This window comes from Etheostoma spectabile, chromosome 4 (genome assembly GCF_008692095.1).
Source record: "Etheostoma spectabile isolate EspeVRDwgs_2016 chromosome 4, UIUC_Espe_1.0, whole genome shotgun sequence".
Lineage (NCBI taxonomy): Eukaryota > Metazoa > Chordata > Actinopteri > Perciformes > Percidae > Etheostoma > Etheostoma spectabile.
In genome coordinates this window covers 18,083,578-18,103,157 of record NC_045736.1, presented here as the reverse complement: position 1 = coordinate 18,103,157, position 19,580 = coordinate 18,083,578, and the positions used below count along the sequence as shown (strand labels likewise).

The window sequence follows — 19,580 nt, the reverse complement described above, 5'->3', positions numbered from 1 at the left end:
TTATAGTCAGTAGACGTAATACAACTTTTTTCTGCCACATGACATCATTTTGTCATGATTAGCTACATGCCACTTTGCAACACAGTAATACAACAGAGACCTTAGTTATTGATATTGATTGATTTTAATATAAATATATAATATATTATAAATAAAAATTATTTTGTAGCCTACGTTAAAATAATGTTTTCTAAAACATAGGCAGATTTTGACATTCGAACCAGGGAGGGCAAAAAAAAAAAAAAAAAAAAAAACTCATTCTAGCAGCTGAGACCTGAAACACAGCACGAACACATATGGACAAAACAAACATGCTAAATAAGTATATATGTTTATTTTTAAAGCAGATTTTAAATTATTTTGTAACAATTCGCACTTACGAAATCCAATCGTTTTACAATAGACGGACGGTGGCGGAATGCCCCGACACTTAAATTCAACTAAAATGTAACATTGAAAATCAATGTTTGACCTACAATCTGTTGAGATGTCTTTCAAACGCAACATGATAAGATCAGCAGATCCACAGAAAGGGTCACGGTGTATCTCTACGCCCATCACATTCACCAGCCAGCTCCAGGGGACCGAGGCCTCGACTTCCACTTCGCCGTTTAACAAGGTGGAATAAAACAGATAAGTCCATATTCACAAAACGTGCAATCAGTTAAGCTGACAGCAAATGTATGTAGGCCTACATGGCATTTAGGAAACCTTAATTGCAACGTTGGCACGGCAAGATGTCCAGACTAGTGCAACAGGCCTACCTACCAACATTTAGTTGTTTTGTGTTATTTAAAATATTTCTAAAATATCTGGTCATGCCAGTTGTAATTATTCCACTCATTTTTGAAACAATTCAGTTACCCGTTTCAACCACCAGGGGGAAGTGCTGTGATTTGAGACTTTTTAAGGTGTTGCCATTCATTTTCGGACCGTACAAAGACAATTTACATAAATTCAAATTATTATAGAAAAAGCACACTATAACAGATTAAAACCTATTCTAAAAATACAAAAAACTGTTGATCATGTAGTTATGTTTTTAAATATTTATCCTACTTTGGTCTATACTAAGGGCTAATGTACAAAACACTATTACAAGCAGTGTTTTTTTAAGTCTGCCACTGTAAGCCTCCCTTCAGGCAAAGAGCTGGGCCACGCACGTGTACGGCTTAAGTTGTGTTTTATCACGTTGGTGGGTGTGTCTCGATTATTGGCTGTGTTCCAGGTGATACCCAACCAAATCAGTTAAGAAAAACGTCACTTTATCAATTTTTGGAGGCCAATGGTATCATGATAATGTTATTTGAACCCAAAGACACTGAACAATTGAGCCAAGAGTCCGAGGAACCGAGGGGGAAGGTGAGAGACAATGGGGCCTTCTTGATCTACTCTTCACTGAGAATAAAGATGATAATTATACAGCAAGATATAGAGCCTATCATTGAATTAAATCATATCTTCTCAACCCAACTGCAGCATACTTAAACAGAAATACATAGTTTTCTTGTTGGTCACGACAGATGTGTTTAGCAAGTTCCCAGTAGCTGTGCCTACACGTGATCAGAGGCCCTCTACTGTGGCCCAGGTTCTTGTGGCTGAGTGGTTCTATAAGTTTGGCATGACCAACAGGTACGAGATGTATCGCTGAGTGTGGGGCAATTGGTGTATGTGAAGACCTATGGAGCTCGGAGGTTCATCAAGTGGTGAGCGCTTTATTGGGAGGAGCAGTTTATGCTGTGGCACCGGTGAACGCACTGCATAAAGTAAGGAATGTACATTGCAACATGTTGAAGGCTGTGTTACAGCCAGTTGAGTCTGATTCTCCTCCAACTGAATCACCATTGACATTGGGTGTGGCTCAACTTGACGAGTCATCGGACAGCGACCTGTGGCTATTGGTGTCTAACACTGCATCAACTGCTACAGAGCCTGGTCCCTCGGAACATTCCACAGCAACTAGGCCAGATCGGGGCCTGTTGTTTCCATCTTTTCAGTCGCAAGTGCCACTGCTCCTGTCCTCGGAGCAGCCCAGTAGGAGTGAGCAAGCTATGCGTCAGACTACCCGTCCCACTGACGGTCATCATTCAAATGTTCATTGGCTTCCTCAGCCTATGGTTAGAGGTCTCTGCTGGGAGACTTTCAGACCCAACGTCAAATCTTCAATCTGTCATTTTTCCGGCCATGGTTGTGACCTATAAGGCCTTCTTTACCGTCGATCAAAATATTACTGGACATTTGCGCAGCTAATGTCATTACACCCTTCTTTAACTGTCTATACATTACACCAGGTACTTTGTAAGCGCAATCCCCTCAAAATTCAAAGTGAAAATGAAAGCAGCAATTTCCGCTGATATCACAGTGTTGAGGAATTTCTCTAAACTCGATTTTAATTTTTTTTAAAGAGCTAATAGCAAGAAGGAGGTCTACGGCAGCCTTAGATGGACAACTGCAGCAAAAGGGACAAAACATTGTCCGACCGTTTCAAACTGACTGGTTTGGAAGAGAAGATTGACTATGTGGCTTTGCTAACAGTCAGCGGCTGTAGGCCTACTGCTATCCTTGCCTGCTTTTTTCAACGAGTCAGACTGATCGACCTTGCATTTGACAAGCAAAGGAGGCTGATACAACCTACCATAATGAAAAGATGAAGGAAAACCGAGAGGTATTGATTGATAAATGTGACCTGCTTCCTTGCAAAGCAAGAGCTTGCTTTTCGTGGCAATGATGAAAGCGCTAGCTCTAGCAACAGGGGCAATTACATTGAGTTGCTGGATGTGCTAGCTGAGAAAGACGAGTGGTTGGCTTTACATCTACGTACATCTAATGTATTTTCTGGAACATCTAACAGAATACAAAATGATCTGGTTGACTCAGTGGCAGACGTGCTCCTTGCTGACATTAGAAGTGACATAACATAACAGTGACATTTGTTGATGTGAGGTGGACGAGTTGACTGATAAAGCCCCAATATCTGTTATTGTACGTTATGTATGTGGAGGTAAAGTAGAAAAAGGCCTTTCTTGGCTTTGATGTCAGCAACGACCGAAGAGCAGCAGCTATTTCGCAGTAGGCTATGTACTGAGCACATTAGAGAAATACAACTGCTGCTATGAACTGGCTGCGCAGACATAAGACGGAGCCTCTGTCATGGCCTCAGAGCTAAATGGGATGCAGGCAAAGGTTAAAGAAAAGGTGCTCGAAGCTATTTTAACGCATTGCTATGCACACAAGTTACATCTGGTTCTAGCCCAATACGCAAAATGCATCCCCAAGTGCAGAACCTTTTTCAAGACAGCTAAGGGGCTTTCTGCTTCTTTTTTTTCAAATCATCCAAACACACCCATCTCCTGGATGACACTGCCAAACGCTGCATCTCCAGAGCAGCAGCAACCAAGTGAATCTCCAATTCAAGGCTGGTCCAAATGATTTTATTTCATCTTCCAGGTCTACGTGCCATGTTTAAAGTAATCGGCAACAATTCCGACAACTGGGACGGTAAAACATTGGCAATGGCTGCTGGGTTTGAGTTGTGGCTTTCAAAACGGTCAACCTGTTTCCTACTGATGGCTTTTAAAGGGATCTTCAATGACACGGATGCTCTCTTTAGCATCCTTCAGTCCAAAACCATGGATATCGGATTCTGCTGTAATCAAAGACACACTGAAAGTTTTGGACAGCAAGCGACAAGATTTTGACCGTTTTCATGCACACTGTGAGGAAAAATGTGATGAGATGGAACTTGTTCACTGCGAGACACATGATGGGCTGTCAAACAAAACAGAACAAGCTCACATCTACTACTGCATTCTGGACAGTGTCAATGTTCAGATGAAGACCAGGTTTTGTGGATAACTTTTCCGATCTCGATTTCATTGGATTGGTAGATTGCGAAAGGTTTGAAGAGATGTTGCGCCAGTTTGATGACAGCAAACTGGAGAAGCTGTCAAAGTATGCCTTTGTGATCTTGTATACATACAAGATAGTGTCAGGTTTAATTCTGGTCAGTAACCCAGTAATCACTGTCTCTACAGCACCTGTTCACTGGTTCCACTTATTATTCCACTTATTTAGTATTATTCATCATTCCCATTCTCACATCTCACTTATTATTTTTATTTATTCATCATTTTCATTTCCTATTTCAGAACTGTTTGTTCATACTGTTCATATTGTAATATAATAACATACTACTATTTATCCCAGTACCATATGCTATGCTCCACATTTAAATAATTTATAATAATAATTTCTTCATAGCACTCATGGCTCTATATTGTTTCTGTTTAGAGTATATGTATACATTGTGTATATATTAGTGTGTATATTTTTGTTTTGGTTGTTTTGTCTGTGTAAGCACAGTGTGAGTAACGATGCTCCAAATAAAAAATCCTCCTATGTGTCCTCGTACCTGGCAAATAAAGCTGATTCTGATTCTGGTTCTGATTCTGATGTAGTAGGTCTATGGCTCACAAGAACTCAAGGGGCAAATCACTGACACAGCTTCTTGACTTTTTAAAAGAACATGACATGGAAGCAACATTTCCTGAATCAAAGCTGCTGCAACTGATCCTGACAATACCAGTAACTAGCCTACAGCTTCGGTGGAGCACACATTTTCCACCCTGAAACGGATCAAAACCTAGAATCGGAACCGAACCAGGCAACGTCTTTCAGCCTACGCCATTCTGTCAAATGAGAGTCAGAGACTATGCAAACTGAAGGCCCGTAAAGATGTGTTTTACAACGCTGGGATTGACGTCTTCACGAGGAGAGAGCGTCGGATGGATTCTATTTACAAATAATCTACCGATTGGTGAGTCAGAAACTATTTAGGGCTTAATATTGAATTTATAAGTGTGACTGAACTAATGCTGGCTGCAATCCATTTGCCTTCATATGCAGTTGAGCAGTGTAGGCTATGTTTTCATTGTTGCTGACAGTGACTGACAAACATAATTGGCCGCTGTGTAATAATTAGGATAAAGATGGTTGCATAACTTGCGTGTGTGTGTGAGAGAGAGAGAGAGACATCCTGATTGAAAATTTCTGCATATCGACCGTGCGTCTGTGCCGCGCTTGTGCGTAACGTTTACTGGTTGTAGCCTAACCAATAAATTAAGTAATCTGGCTTTCATAACTCAGTGCCGAACCCTTACTGACATCACCGCACGTCCTTATGTAACGTTGACAATACTCCAAGCCTATGGTATTTAATCATTGTGGTATTTCTACTTTAACTTAAGTAACATGTGAATACTTCTCCAATCACTGCTGCCCTGGTTTATATTTTTCCATCACTTATCTGTGCACTGAGGGACAGAGAAAGGGGCCGTGCTGGGTCATCCTGTGCTGGAATTTCCTCCCCCGACAGCAAGCATACATTAGCCTACTGCTACGGAGCGAGCCAAATTCTCACGTGTGCTCATGTGTTTCACCGGGGAAAATTCCACGTGTGTGCCAGCAGCCCCCGCCCCTGCATGGGAGAGGAAGTCCTCCTGTAGTAGCTCCACTGTCCCCACCCACCGGAGTTCATAAAGTTTAGCCCCGGTCCAACGTCTGTGAGAAGACTTGGAGGAATTGTCAAGGAGTAACGTTAGGCTAACGTAACTATTTGGTGACTTAAGTTGTATGTATTTCAGAGGGTGGGTTGGAGAACAGCAGGCTCGAACATTTTTTTTACACCACATTTGCTGTTGTAGCCTAAAAAAACAAATACACAGACCAGAATCATTCAACAGGTTTGAATAAGACGTTTTTAAGCTGGAGTGGACTGCCTTCGACTGATAACGTAAGTAAAATCACTGTAAACTTAAATGTTTTTTTGTTGTTTTTTAGCATTGGTGGTATTTGGTTTGTTTGCAAGCAAGTCTAGAAATGTCTTGGTTTTATAACATAGCCTAGAGTATTTATGTTGTCCATTTTCATATTTTCAGTCTTACAAATATATATGTTTGTAATAGTCAGGGGTCAGTTTGTCACTCAAAAACGTGACCATCAATCTTCTAAACTCATGTAGGCATCTCGTCAGCGTTGTTTGAATATGAGATCGGTTGGTGATTTGGGCTGCTGTGACAGCCCAGTTTGACTGGTCGACACGAGTTCCAGCCTCACGTGTAGCAGTGTAGTAACTGGGCTGGGTCTGACTGTAAAAATAATGGACGTAGCAGCGACGTCACCCATTGGTATGTGGACTACTGTTTTGGAGCCTATAGAGTTCATGGATGTAGGCTATGATAAGAACTGGATACAATTCATTTTTATTTATAGTGTCAATTCATAACAAGAGTTATCTCGAGACACTTATTATTTATTATATATTTGCATTGTATTTATTTATTTATTTCATTTCATTTATTATGGGAACTGTGTTGTGAATGGGAATGTGTGTTTATGTGTGATAGACACTCGAATTTCCCCGCTGGCATGAATAAAGTATCTTCTATCTAGATAAAATACACTCTATAATTTACAAACACCCGACAAATGTGGTGTCTGAACAGCAAATGTATAACTCATTAGATAACACACAATTCCAGTAATTCCTAGACTGGGTAAACCCCTTCCACTCTGTCGGCGATTTGATTTCGTCCTGCAGCTCGATCTCAGATCTATTGAGCTATAAGTAATTAGACTAATTACTTGGTTTGGCTAATTATTAGACTAGTAATAGACTAAGTCATTCCCCCAAGAGCAAACACACAGCATACAGCCTTCGAGGTGAAGCCCATTGGAGAACTCGATACAGCGTTCGGCGGGAAGCCCAGTACATTCCAATGAGACTGCACAAAAGCCATAGACAGTGAAAGAAATGGACCAACAGATCCGTTGCTCTGGACGGGGAAAAAAAGAGAGTGCATAAAGCAATCACGAAGCTCGCGTCTTCCCGCGTTGGCTGGCCCATGACGTCATGACGGCCATGCGCACTAGCAACAGTTGGCTTGTGTTGTAGCAACCGGCGGTAGCTACTTCCATGGTAGCAACATGTTCGTTCATTCTCTCGTGTCCCCTACAAATATAGTTCGTTGGTATGCATGGCGAATTTATGAACTCAGCGTTTCATTGTCTACAATATTGACTAAAGTTAAACATTGCGTTTCGTTGTTAACATGCTTTCATGCTTCGTTCATATCTAAATAAACGGTGGATGTATTTAGACAACCAAGGAGATGTAATCATTATGTCGTGCTACCAGTTAGCCTGCAGTTTCGTGAACAGAGCATCCGTTGCTTCATATCTCGTCCACGTTACAGCATACAGCCCTACTACGTCTGTAGTAACGTTATGTAGCCATATTGCTATATTAGCGTGACGTTTCAAACAAGTGCAACAAGTGTTCGGGCTGGTAAGTTGATGTACCCCCAAAACATTATCCGCTGAACATGAATAAACTTCCTGGGAAAAATACCAATGGTTCATAGCCTACATCTCAACCCATCATCCGTATAAAACCGGTGCAGTTTCTGTAAAATGTAATCCATTTAATGGGCGGAGTGTCTCCCAAATAAATGTTATTGTAATTACAATGACCACTCATCCCCAAAGATCGTTAGCAGGATACCAGTAATTAGGGTGGGCCAGCCCTTCCCGGATGACCATTATGACTTATTAGTCTCCTCAGACACATCTGATTCCTTCCTGGGGCTCTTGCAAGAAAGTGACCATTTAACCCACATTCCTGGAATAGTTTAGTAGAGCAGTTGTGTAAATACACAGGTGTGGAAATCACTGAATTAATAATACGTTTTTTTAATCTAACCTTTTTTTCTATTATCCTCATCAATGTTGAGCTGCTCATTGAGGTTTGGAATTTGTTGAACTGACTCTCTGTAGAAGGGCTGACGTTGCCTCCTAGTGGTGACTCTGTGTGCCTGCAGTGATCACAGCCTGTGCTGAGGACTTGCCTTTACATGTCTGTCTAAGATTATGTCCAGGCATGTACCAGTGATTCACACAGGAGGGCTCACTGAGTCACCGGCTGCTCATGTTCCTATAAAGAGCAGCCCAGTAACACAACAGTCTGAGATGCATTGTAGTTCACATTGAGGAGACTTTAACTGATTAGAGCCATGGTAAGCCTGATTTCTACTGGTTTGTTTTGTTTTGTTTTTTTAAATTGAAGCAGTTAACCCAGGGTGGATTTGTAGCATGGATTGGAGTGATTTCTTTCTTCAAATTTTAGAAATAGATTGTTTTTCTAAATTAAGCTTTTTATTCACTTGGGCAAAACCAATGCTTCTTTTATCTCTGAAAATGTTTACATTACCATCAAGTGTCTGAGAATTAGAGCTGCAGCCATGAATTGATTTATCAATAAATTGGTTAGGCATATTATCTGATTAATGGATTAATTGATTCCAACTAACCAGTGGTCCATTTTCTGTTTCCTGCAGTGTGGAACGATGGATACTCACAAGCGGATCGGGCATCGGATCGGGAAAGGCCGTGCTCAACGGAACCTGTTTGGCCCAGTCGATAGAGAGCAGCTGCGGGTGGAGTACCAGGCTGCCCTGCAGAAAGACCTGGAGGAGGCTTGCCAGCGATGGGGCTTTGACTTCATCTCAGACAAGCCTCTGGAGAGCAGCAATTTCCAGTGGCATGCCATCCCAGCCACCAAGGTGTCGCTGATCTACAGATCCTGTATCTTTGGTCCGACACGTACAGAAGGTCAGAGGGCAGCAGAGGCACCAGTTAAGACCAAGGGACAAGGAAGGGTGGAGCCACCACAGAACGACAAGGAGAACATCCCATGTTCGCCAGAGAGATGTGCGCTCAACCAGGAGAGAACGCCACAGAGAAGAGAGAACACAGGGCTGAAGAGGAAGCAGACAAACATCACAGGTACGTATTTAGATATTTTACATGATTAATGAGTAGAGTTGTGGTTTCATGTTGGCTTTGCGTGAGCTGAATTTCCTGTTCTTTATCCCAACAGATTTTTATCAGGCTAAAAGAAGAGTAGTGTGGATGCCACTCAAATCCGGCGAGTGATTTCCGGTGCAGTATCCTGCAAAAGTTGCCAATATCCCAAGAGAACCACACAAACAGTGCTACACTCAGGAAATCTACAGTCAGCACAGTCACTCACCAGGAGGTACTGGACCCAGTGAACTATCTGACAACAGAAGAGACCTCGGCTATACGTCATTATAATAGATTCCTGTAAGGTTAATTAGGGTACTGTATTCACTCTAAGGGGGGTTGGTGTTACACCCAATGGTAAGAAGGGGACATTTGAGCAGAGAAGATTAACGGTAATCTCTCAAATCAGTGGATTTATTCTGATTTGGATCATGGGAATGCTGAAGAGTTGAGTGACATTTCCTACTGTACATTCTACAGGTCTGAAAATGCAGTTACCTCTGTACTTTTAGCAGTATGGAGATATGAGAATGAACACATTACTGTAGAGGCTTGAAACAGATGTCATGTTGGTTATAATCATTGTGCAGATTGCAGAATAATCCTAAACCCTTTGGTTCCTCTGTTCAAATCCAATCGTTTATTTTTGAAATTTTGTTTTTTTACAATGTTTTTTCTAGAACCCGACCGAGAAAGGATTTTTAAGGCCGATATTCTGAAATATCGGCCTAAATATATTTAAAAAAAAAATAAATCCAGAAACGCTTAACAAAACATAAACAGATTTCCCTAACATTAGTTATTTGCAGTTATTTATGAGTTCTCACTAAAATAATATGATAATAATTTGTTTTATTGTCACAACAGAACAAAAGGAACATCGAAATGTATTAAAGTTCTGATAAATAAAATGTATAAAAATATAACCGTAAGATATGAACCTTAAAGTCCTTTGAACAAAAACACAATAACAAAAAAAATAATGATCAGAGTTGCCAACAGGGACGTTGTAGGGCGCCTTCTGGTAGACAAACTATGCAACGCCAACACTCATAACATGGTTGACCGTCCATTTATATACATTAATTTATCAGAATAATTTATTTGTTATTATAAATTATTCTGATGAATAAGAAATTTAAAAAAAAATGCCAATATCAATAGTTCTGGAAATGCCTAATATCGGCTGGCCGATATATCGGTCGGGCTCTAGTTTTTTCTTTAAGTGAATCATGAGGGCTAGCAGATTTCTTGTGTGGTATTCTTTATATATCCGCCCCTCCAGTCCATTTTTTTCTACCATCATGTGCTCCTCAAAACACGCTGGAAAGATGTTTGATATCCTGCACATGCAGTTGCTTTGCTTTAGATTTTTAAAGTGCCATCATGTCCTCTTCCATTCTTTCTATCTGCTGGAAGTCGACTGATTTATCAAAGCAGATCTCCACAAGTGCCCTGTCTGGACTCTGACATTGTAGGTTAGGGGCGTAGGAACACTTAAAAACACTTATATTAAGGTGTGTATGTATGTATATATATAGATATATATATCTATATATCTATATATATATATCAGATATTGATCTATAGAGTTTATTACAGCATGGTTATGTAGCACAGTCATTATGGTGTGTCCAAGCACCCAGGATCAAGTTTTGGCATTTGAAACTTCATAAAGGACATTCAGGAGAATGTGTTCTCAGAAGCAAATTAATTTACTTAGCAGAAGCTGACATGCTTAATTCTTTTCAAATTGGAAGTATAGTGCAATTTTGACTGACACTGTGTTATTATCTGCCTCAAAACAGACACTTATTTTGTGTTTGACACTCATTTCTGTATGCCTGCAAATCTTGTTTCTATGGTTAATCAGAATGGGTGTCACACCATGTCACTGACAGCTTAAATTTGCTGCAACTTGCCGCTGCAAATGCAGAGCTAAGCAAAGAACAGCATTACCCCACACAGTGAATGCACTTCTGTTTGTAGATGCTTGTGCACAGGTCCTACATCTTGTTTTATGTTCAAAGTTAAAATGAAAATATATCTATCTTTATTTATTGTGAGCTATTATGCCTTGTGTTGATTTAGGTTTTGTATAATTATGAGAATTCCAATAAAAATGTTAAGATAAAACATCTTGTGAATGTTTTGCTTTTATGTATTATGTTTATGTATTATGTCCCTCGTCATGCACACACACATACAGTACATTTCACATCCAACACATTCATATGTCATATTGTTTATGATTGTTGTGATCACAGTCCCTGTCTGGGTGGCCGATGTGTGAAGTACTTGAACTTAATTTAAGTGGTTGCACGCTTTACTTCACTACATTTCTTTGACAGCTGCAGGTACAAGTTACTCTGCTGATACAACATGTATGATCATTTTATAAAATATGACACAGTATTAGATTAAACATAATGCACTCAAAATTAGCTCAATCAGCAACATCAGGAAAATGCAACATGTATGCATCCGTATTAATAAGGCCCAAGTACTTTTACTTTTGATTCTTTACATTTTGATGATTATATACTTGTGTACTTTTTCTTTTATTTGAAAGCAGAACTTTTACAACTTTTGTGTTTATGTTTACACTGGTATTGCCACAAGTAAAACATCTGAACCACTGCACTTGGGTTTTTATGCCACACCTTGTCTATTACCTTCCTCTATAAAATGTAGGCCTGTTTTAGGTTTGTTTCTAAGCTGGTGAATCACAATCAGAATCAGAATTAGTTTTATTCGCCAGGTATGAGGACACATACGAGGAATTTTCCTTTGGAGCATTGTTGCTCACACTGTGCTTACACACAAAACAAAACAAAACAACCAAAACAAAAAATATACACACTAATATATACACACATTATATAGCTACATACTCTAAACAGAACATCTTGTTTACCTTTAATTGTTTAGTATCCCTTCACAGACACACAGGCGAGCACAGAGTGAGGCTTGAAGTTGGCTGAATAGAACTTGAAGCAGCCTTGAGTAGCTCAAACAGGCTTCTGCTGTTGTAACGCACTTTTTCCTCATTTGTGAAGGAGGTAAATTAAGGGAGTGAGTCACTGCTCAGGCAGACAATGTGTACTTTGGCACTACATCACTGCAGCCCCACATCAGCGCACACAAGTGTTTGTATTAAGGGTTTAGGGGATGAAGGGCCCGGAGCAGGCTCTGCTGTGCTCCCTCCTCCCTTCCACTCCACTCCCGCCTTTCTCCTCTGGCCTCAGCGCAGCGGCTCAGAGGCACCTGCACGCCTGCGCTAAGCTCTCCCATCCCCCCGCCCATTTCCCTCCATCATGTCCCTTAGTTACAACATCCATTATAGGGCAGGACAGCTAGCATTTGCATTTAGACTAAAAGAGAGAGACGGCGAGAGGTAAGAGGGAGACAGAGGGAGGCGGAGGGAGCTTATGACACAAAAGAGAGAGAGAGGAGAGAGAGAGAGAGAGAGAGAGAGGAGAGAGAGAGAGAGAGAGAGAGAGAGAGGAGAGACCAGATCAGAGCATTAGAGGGAGAGGGGGGGGAGGTAGTGGGAGGCTGCAGATATCGATGGCATTAACAATGGAGCGTTAGGATCCAGTGAGGTGTTATAGTCAGCCATACAGCGGCTGGGGGTAAAGATATTTGAGGAGGGGGGGCTCCTCCTCGGTGAGCACAGGGGGAGGAGGAGGTGGGAGGAGGATGGGCCTCGAACACAGACTTGCAATGGCACTGCAAAAATTGGATTAAAGCAGTATGGTAACGTTTCTAATTTAATTTATTGCTGTGCTACTTGTGTCTCATCCTCATGTGTCCGCATCCACGCTCGTTGACATCCATCAGCCGTCTCTCATGTTACAGTGTGTCCTCCTGCCGAGTGAAGTAGGCATGGGCATGCCCCATACTCTGGTTGTTTTTATTGTGCCATAGACATCTGTCATCTCCATCCTCATCACAGCCTTCCCTTCCGACCCACCAGGAGCCAGTTTGACCCATCACCGGATTCATCAGCGTTAGATTTATGCATCTGCTCGGGTCCGTGTTGTTTTTTCTTGTCTTGTTTTCACCCATATGTGACGCCGGACACTGCACCCCCCTCCTCATCTGAGCCATTGCTTAGTTGCCGCATAAGCATCTCACTTTCTGTGACAAGATCAGGAAATGATTAACCACCAGGGATTGTAATCTGTTTTTTTTCCCCTCTTCATTAGCCTACAATGTGATTGTAACCTACTTTGTCTATATAAAAAAAATCTAATAAAAAAGAACTGCCTCGCTTCGCTCCGATTTATGTATTTTAGCACGAGCAGCGTGTGCTCATATCCCAGTGTCACGCAAATAGAATGCAAATCCGTCCGGAGAAATTAGTTTAGCGATGTGACATGTTTCCACTGAGCTCATGTTTGCAGGGTCAGGCTACACTGTTTTGACGTCAGGAAGAGATTCATCGACTATCCCGCTATCTGCTAAGACTAGATACAGGCACAACTATACAGGCTATAACAGGGCATTCCCTCCTAGATCATTGAGATCAATCAGAATGATTCAGGACATATTTGGATTTAAATACATATGGATTTATAGCACATTTAAATATAGAGTCTACATAGTCTATTTCATCATCCTTATGTGTCTACCTGTCACCATCAAGATTTGAAATACACCATGCAGCATGCTTTTACCTTCCTATTGCCTCATAGACCAGATGCATTTTTAAAATAAAGGTGTTTTACTGTAACTTGTTTGTGGTGAAGCTGAGCTTCTGAGGCTGTGCAGAGCAGGAAACAGACTAATTATGTTTCATCTAATTAATGCATGATGGCCTTTATGTGTACTCCCTGATGCCAACACTAGATCAATTATGGGCATAACTGACTGACTCTCATTTCAGAAGCCAAAGTGATTAGGAGATATTCATTTTAAGAGTCTTTAATTCCCTAATTATTTCCAAGACGTTTCCTCCGACAAGCTCTGTAATGTGATGATAATTATAAAGAAAATAGGGACAAAGTTAGCTGAATTTTATTTGTCAGTTTTCTTAAAATTAATATTTCAATTTTTTTTACTTTTTTCACTGAAAGAAAGAAAATGACAGTTTGTCAGTTGAGTTTATAAGCATTTGGTAGTTTTCCTAATTGCATCTAATTGTAAGAAAAAAGGGCTCTTATTGAGCCCAAGTGAATATTTGTTAATTTACTGAAACCTTTACCCTCATGTATGTTAAAATGTATGTTTATCTGTAGTTAAATGTTCAGCTGCTGTGCTTGACTAAAAGATTCTGGAATATTAAAATTGTACCAATCAAACACTTTTTCTACAGTATTATGATTATTCAAGGACACTTCAAGGAAATGATTAGCTGTAAATGAAAGTCTGACTATTTTTGGAAAGCCGAAACCTAACAAGGAACCCACAGTGGGTCTGTTATGGCACCATCAGATGGATACTATTCCATTTAAGTTTCATTTTTAATTTTAAAACTTTTGCAATGAGAAAAAACAAATAATTACAATCAAGATGCAACAATAGATATAACCTTCCTTTGTACTTTGACATGAGTAGATTTCAACACGTTATATTCCTTGGACATGAGGAAGTCATGTCAATCGTACTTTATCTGTAGTAGTTGTAGTACTCTTTCCATCCCTGATTACCTCCTCCTACCCTCTCGTCCCCTCAGCTGGACAAGAGCGAAGTGACAACTCTAGGCCTACCCTCCACCACCAGCCATGGAGGCTCTGACAGTAACATCAGTGCGGACGGAGCGGCAGCAGCAGCATCGGGGGTCATGGCCTGCGGGGGTGCAGAGGGTTTTGGGGTCGTAGAGCCACAGCGGACACGTGCTGCGTTGGAGCATCTGCAGCAGAAGATCCTGAAGGTCACCGAGCAGATCCGTGTGGAGCAGGAGGCCCGAGACGACAATGTTGCAGAGTACCTGAAGTTGGCCCACAACGCAGACAAACAGCAGGCATCTAGGATCAAGCAGGTGTTTGAGAAGAAGAACCAGAAGTCAGCACAGACCATTGCACATTTGCACAAGAAACTAGAGCACTATCACAAGAAGCTTAAGGAGATAGAACAGGTGGGTGAGGAAGTGTGTGTGCAGTTAGTGCATAAACATGGGACATCTTTATGTGCAGCTGTTTTTGTACTGTGGCTGTTTTGTATAATTATCTCATGGCTGACTCAAACAAGTGTTAGACTATCTTTGTGAGGACAGTTGTGTCCAAATATAGACGGATGATTCTCATCTCCTAAACCAATGCATCATCCTGTGTCTCACCTAATTCTCTACAGGGCCTGCTTTCCTCATCTGTCTTCCTGCAGTTCTCTCCCTTAACCTAATCTCTCCTACCTTTGAGATCCTCCACTTCTCTGCTTCCTCATTTCTCTTCCCTCTCTACAGAATGGACCGGCCCGGCAGCCCAAAGATGTCCTGCGGGACATGCAGCAGGGATTAAAGGATGTTGGGGCCAATGTTCGTGCTGGGATAAGTGGTTTTGGAGGTGGAGTAGTTGAAGGGGTCAAAGGTGGAGTATCTGCCTTCACTCACACAGCTGTGGTCTCCAAGCCGAGAGAGTTTGCCAGTCTTATCAGGAACAAGTTTGGCAGTGCCGATAACATTGCTCACCTAAAGGACTCACTTGAGGACGGAGTTGGGGGCCACTCTGAGGACACCCCGACACCTCGTGCACTGAGTGGAAGTGCCACTCTGGTCTCCAGCCCAAAATACGGCAGCGACGACGAGTGCTCCAGCGCCACGTCGGGCTCCGGAGTGGGCAGTAATTCTGGTGGGGCAGGGGGTGGAGGAGGAGGACTGTTAGGACCAACCATGGGGAGCCCCAGACTGGACGGGCACCATCACCACCACCATCACATGCACAGCTCTTGGGACTCTCTACTTGAGGGCCTACAGGAGATCAAAGCCAGCCAGGCGCACATGGAGGATGCCATTGAGGACATGAAGGGCCAGCTGCAGAGTGACTACTCCTACATGACTCAGTGCCTGCAAGAAGAAAGATACAGGTACAAGTCACACAAAAAACAGTCACACTAATGAACTCTGGTGTTTGGTCACTACAATCTTTACAATGTTGTTCACTGGAAGGATAAGGCTGGCAATATTCTGTATTGTTGTTATTGTAAACAAGTCCCATGAAAAGACCAATACCAACAGCACGTCTCTTAGTACTTCTATACCCTGTCTAAGCAAATTTTTTTCTACTAAAGATATACATTTTCAAAAAGAGTCACAAATATATTATTTCATTTAAAAAAAAAAAAGACAAAAAAAAGAAATTTCCTGTCACATCTGGACAGTCCTTTTTAGCAAACGTTACTCAAACAGGAGTAAATAGTGTATTTGTCGGGGACTATTTTCATTTGGGGATTAATACATGTTTGATGCACTAGCTGGTATTTAATAAAGCAGAACACATGTCAAATCCACTTAAATAAACTACAGTGTCTGTTATAACTTTTTTGGACAACAATGATCTCAGTGACACAGAGGAATAAGCTATATCAGGCGTTGGATACAGAGACAATATTTGAGCTTTGAAACTATATAAGACTATGTGAAGGTTTTCATTTTTCGCAATCTTTTGCATTATTTTGAAGATTCTCGTGTGTGTTTTGTACTGTACATTCAGGTATGAGCGACTTGAAGAACAGCTGAATGACTTAACAGAGCTGCACCAGAATGAGATGACTAACCTTAAACAGGAGCTCGCCAGCATGGAGGAAAAAGTCGCCTACCAGTCCTACGAGCGAGCACGAGACATTCAGGTCTTCACCTCTTGAAACTTGGCTTCAAATCTTAAGTTTTTTTTTCTGTCATATAAAATATTCTCAGTTGTTCTTAATTAAGAGTAAAACACTGAAAAGCTCAGTGACCAAAAAAATCCACCAACTGTCACTAGATTTGGATTCAAATTTCGCTAAATCCCAATTTGTGCAATGTTACTGTACATGACACTGTTTTAACTGAGCCACCAAGAGCACAAATAAAGAACTCTTATGTACAGTGTGTATTTGATGTAAGACCTCATCACTCATAGTAAAAAGCTGATTGAGAAATAAGTTGTCAGGGCCTTTCATACAAAAAAACCCCACTGGTTACTCTGTGTGTACATACAGGAGGCAGTGGAGTCGTGCCTGACCCGCATCACCAAGCTGGAGCTGCAGCAGCAACAGCAGCAGGTGGTCCAGTTGGAGGGAGTGGAGAACGCCAATGCACGAGCTCTGCTGGGCAAACTCATCAACATCATCCTGGCGCTCATGGCCGTGCTGCTGGTCTTTGTGTCCACCATGGCCAACTTCATCACCCCGCTGATGAAGACCCGAGCCCGGGTGGCCGCCACCGTCCTGCTGACCTTGCTGCTGTTCGTCCTGTGGAAGCAGTGGGACTTTGTGGAGCTGTGGCTGTTGCCCAGCTGAGCTCCCTGAGAGAGAGACTCCAGTGGGGGCCAGAGCAGAGAGTCAAACTCAGTCACCACCACTGAAGGATTCAGAGGTTGAAATAAAATGAGGGCCACTTTGAGTGTGAAGGTTGAGCATCCGAGGACAAAACATGGCACTTTTGGACGAGGCGTGTGACCAGAACTGGCCTGCAGAGAGTGTTGGGGGGTGTTTACAGTGAAAAAGAACAGAAAGTCTCCGCCTGCCAAGCGAGAAAAGACATCATCTCATCAAATCTGTTGGTGTTGATGACCAATCACCGATTGCATTGCTGTCACCAAAAACTGAGTTTCTTCCAAGAAATCTTTGGATCATCTTTTTCTAATGATTCATTATACATGAATTACAAAGACTAGAGAAACTTAATAATGACTAAAATGCTGATCATGTTCGCCGTAACCTTCATGTTGAAGCTTTAGTATATTTGAGAGGATAAAGGTTTTTTTTCATGAATGTTATGTGCTCATGCATGTATCCATATGTGCACTAAGATGCATCTAGCTGGCATGAGTTAACATTTCATTAATGACCAAATGAATCTTCTGTAACTGCCGTTTTGTTGTCAGAAATACATTGTAGACGTGTTATATCTCAACTCAGTGTCACTCCTGGTTTGTTTCACATCCTGTTCTGGTGGGGCTTTTAGACACAATTCTCTCTTTTTGTCTTTTTCTTGAAGTTGAACAAGTTTTTTTTTTAACGCTGATATCTGCAACAAATTCACCTTAATATTTAAACTATGTACAATCTGTTCTGTTCTTAAATGCTATTTCATGACCACTATTATAGGACTGCTACTAATCCACAATGTCAAATTAACTGGCATGTCAAATTGTATTAAAGTTTATATCCAGTTTGCAAAAAATAATTATTGCTGTTTTAATAAACAATGTAAGAAATAAATTATTTCATATATTAGGCTGACCTTGACTACCGTATATCCTTATCATCCGTCTGCTGAGACAGAACTTTTTGACTGAAATGTATTTGGAAATCTTCCATCCCTTAAGATATAAATTTAGATATAATGGTACCACCTTCTAATTAGGCATATTTTGTAACTCAGGTTTCTATTAAATGTTGATAAAATATGAAAAAGGGATGACCAAAAAACATTTTGTAAACTTATTTAGCATTTATTAAAGGATTAGCAACATCTATGACTGTATGACTACCTAAGAGAAAGGATAACACCAGCCAAAGGGATTTTTCACAACATGGCAACCCAAAATGTTTTTTTCTCAATTTATTAACCCCTAATAAAGGATCTATTATTAGACTGAAATATTAGTTTAAAATTAATAACTATTCTACTACTGCTATGTTACATCAATGTATGTACAGTGGTGCTCAAAGTTACATACACATGCTTAAGTTGACTAAAAAGAGGAATAAAAATCATGTTTTGGAAATTTATTTTAATACCTAAATTAAAATAAGAGGTAAAATCCAACCTTAAGGACACCAATTTCTTTGTGAATGAATAACGTATTGTAAATAAATAAATGTTTATTTAAAATACAGGGTCATAAGTATACATACCCTATGTTAAATTCCATAGAGGCAGGCAGATTTTATTATTAAAGGCCAGTTATTTCCTGGATTCAGGATATTATGCATCCTGATAAAGTTCCCTTGGCCTTTAGAATTAAAATAGCCCCACATCCTCACATACTCTTCACCATGCTTAGAGATAGGCATGGGATACTTTCTATAAAATCATCTCTCAATGCAAATCAACCAGGTATTAGTCTAACTGAAATAAAACCATGCCTATCTCTAAGCATGGTGAAGAGTATGTGAGGATGTGGGGCTATTTTAATTCTAAAGGCCAAGGGAACTTTATCAGGATGCATAATATCCTGAATCCAGGAAATAACTTGCCTTTAATAATAAAAATCTGCCTGCCTCTATGGGAATTTAACATAGGGGTATGTATACTTATGACCCTGTATTTTAAATAAGAACATTTATTTATTTACAAACGTTATTCATTCACAAAGAAAATTGGTGTCCTTAAAGGTTGGATTTTACCTCATTTTTAATTTAGGTATTAAAATAAATTTCCCAAAACATGATTTTTTTATTCCTCTTTTTAGTCAACTTAAGCATGTGTATGTAAACTTTTGAGCACCACTGTAAGTACATCAACATTAAATTGTAAAAGACGGCTGACTTGTGTGATCAGCAGTTCAAGAAGTGCTCTTTGAAATAGAAACAAGTAATTATTGATGTAGGTACGCTACATGTTAAACTTC

General features: G+C 40.6%; 2 protein-coding genes and 1 long non-coding RNA gene across 8 annotated transcripts; all 3 read left to right on the top strand.

Annotated features, from left to right (window-relative positions):
- Window positions 1-1,253: 1,253 nt before the first annotated feature.
- Window positions 1,254-19,301, top strand: LOC116687715 (uncharacterized). The gene is made up of 3 exons (XR_004331614.1): window positions 1,254-1,340; window positions 1,524-1,525; window positions 19,288-19,301. It is a non-coding gene; the product is annotated as an uncharacterized LOC116687715 (long non-coding RNA).
- cdkn1a (cyclin dependent kinase inhibitor 1A) lies at window positions 5,516-9,655 on the top strand. Of its 3 annotated transcripts, none has more exons than XM_032513280.1 (3): window positions 5,516-5,791; window positions 8,394-8,841; window positions 8,936-9,654. In XM_032513280.1, the coding sequence occupies exons 2-3, from the start codon at window positions 8,403-8,405 to the stop codon at window positions 8,989-8,991; spliced, it is 495 nt and encodes a 164-aa protein (XP_032369171.1). In that variant the 5' UTR covers window positions 5,516-5,791; window positions 8,394-8,402; the 3' UTR covers window positions 8,992-9,654. The 3 variants fall into 3 exon arrangements, with proteins under 3 accessions (XP_032369171.1, XP_032369170.1, XP_032369172.1); XM_032513279.1 differs by lacking the exon at window positions 5,516-5,791 and adding an exon at window positions 7,926-8,072; XM_032513281.1 differs by lacking the exon at window positions 5,516-5,791 and having other exon boundaries at window positions 8,936-9,655.
- tmcc2 (transmembrane and coiled-coil domain family 2) lies at window positions 12,323-17,917 on the top strand. Of its 4 annotated transcripts, none has more exons than XM_032513238.1 (5): window positions 12,323-12,897; window positions 14,543-14,944; window positions 15,269-15,888; window positions 16,515-16,650; window positions 17,002-17,917. In XM_032513238.1, exons 2-5 carry the CDS (start codon window positions 14,651-14,653, stop codon window positions 17,299-17,301), a joined length of 1,350 nt encoding a protein of 449 aa, XP_032369129.1. In that variant the 5' UTR covers window positions 12,323-12,897; window positions 14,543-14,650; the 3' UTR covers window positions 17,302-17,917. The 4 variants fall into 4 exon arrangements, with proteins under 4 accessions (XP_032369129.1, XP_032369130.1, XP_032369128.1 ...); XM_032513239.1 differs by having other exon boundaries at window positions 12,324-12,616; XM_032513237.1 differs by having other exon boundaries at window positions 12,325-12,621.
- Window positions 19,302-19,580: the final 279 nt, after the last annotated feature.

Coding starts and splice junctions, on each gene's coding strand:
- cdkn1a (XM_032513279.1), top strand. Junction 8,842..8,935: donor GAAGCAGACAAACATCACAG/GTACGTATTTAG, acceptor TTATCCCAACAG/ATTTTTATCAGGCTAAAAGA.
- tmcc2 (XM_032513237.1), top strand. Junction 14,945..15,268: donor AGCTTAAGGAGATAGAACAG/GTGGGTGAGGAA, acceptor CCCTCTCTACAG/AATGGACCGGCCCGGCAGCC. Junction 16,651..17,001: donor AGCGAGCACGAGACATTCAG/GTCTTCACCTCT, acceptor GTGTACATACAG/GAGGCAGTGGAGTCGTGCCT.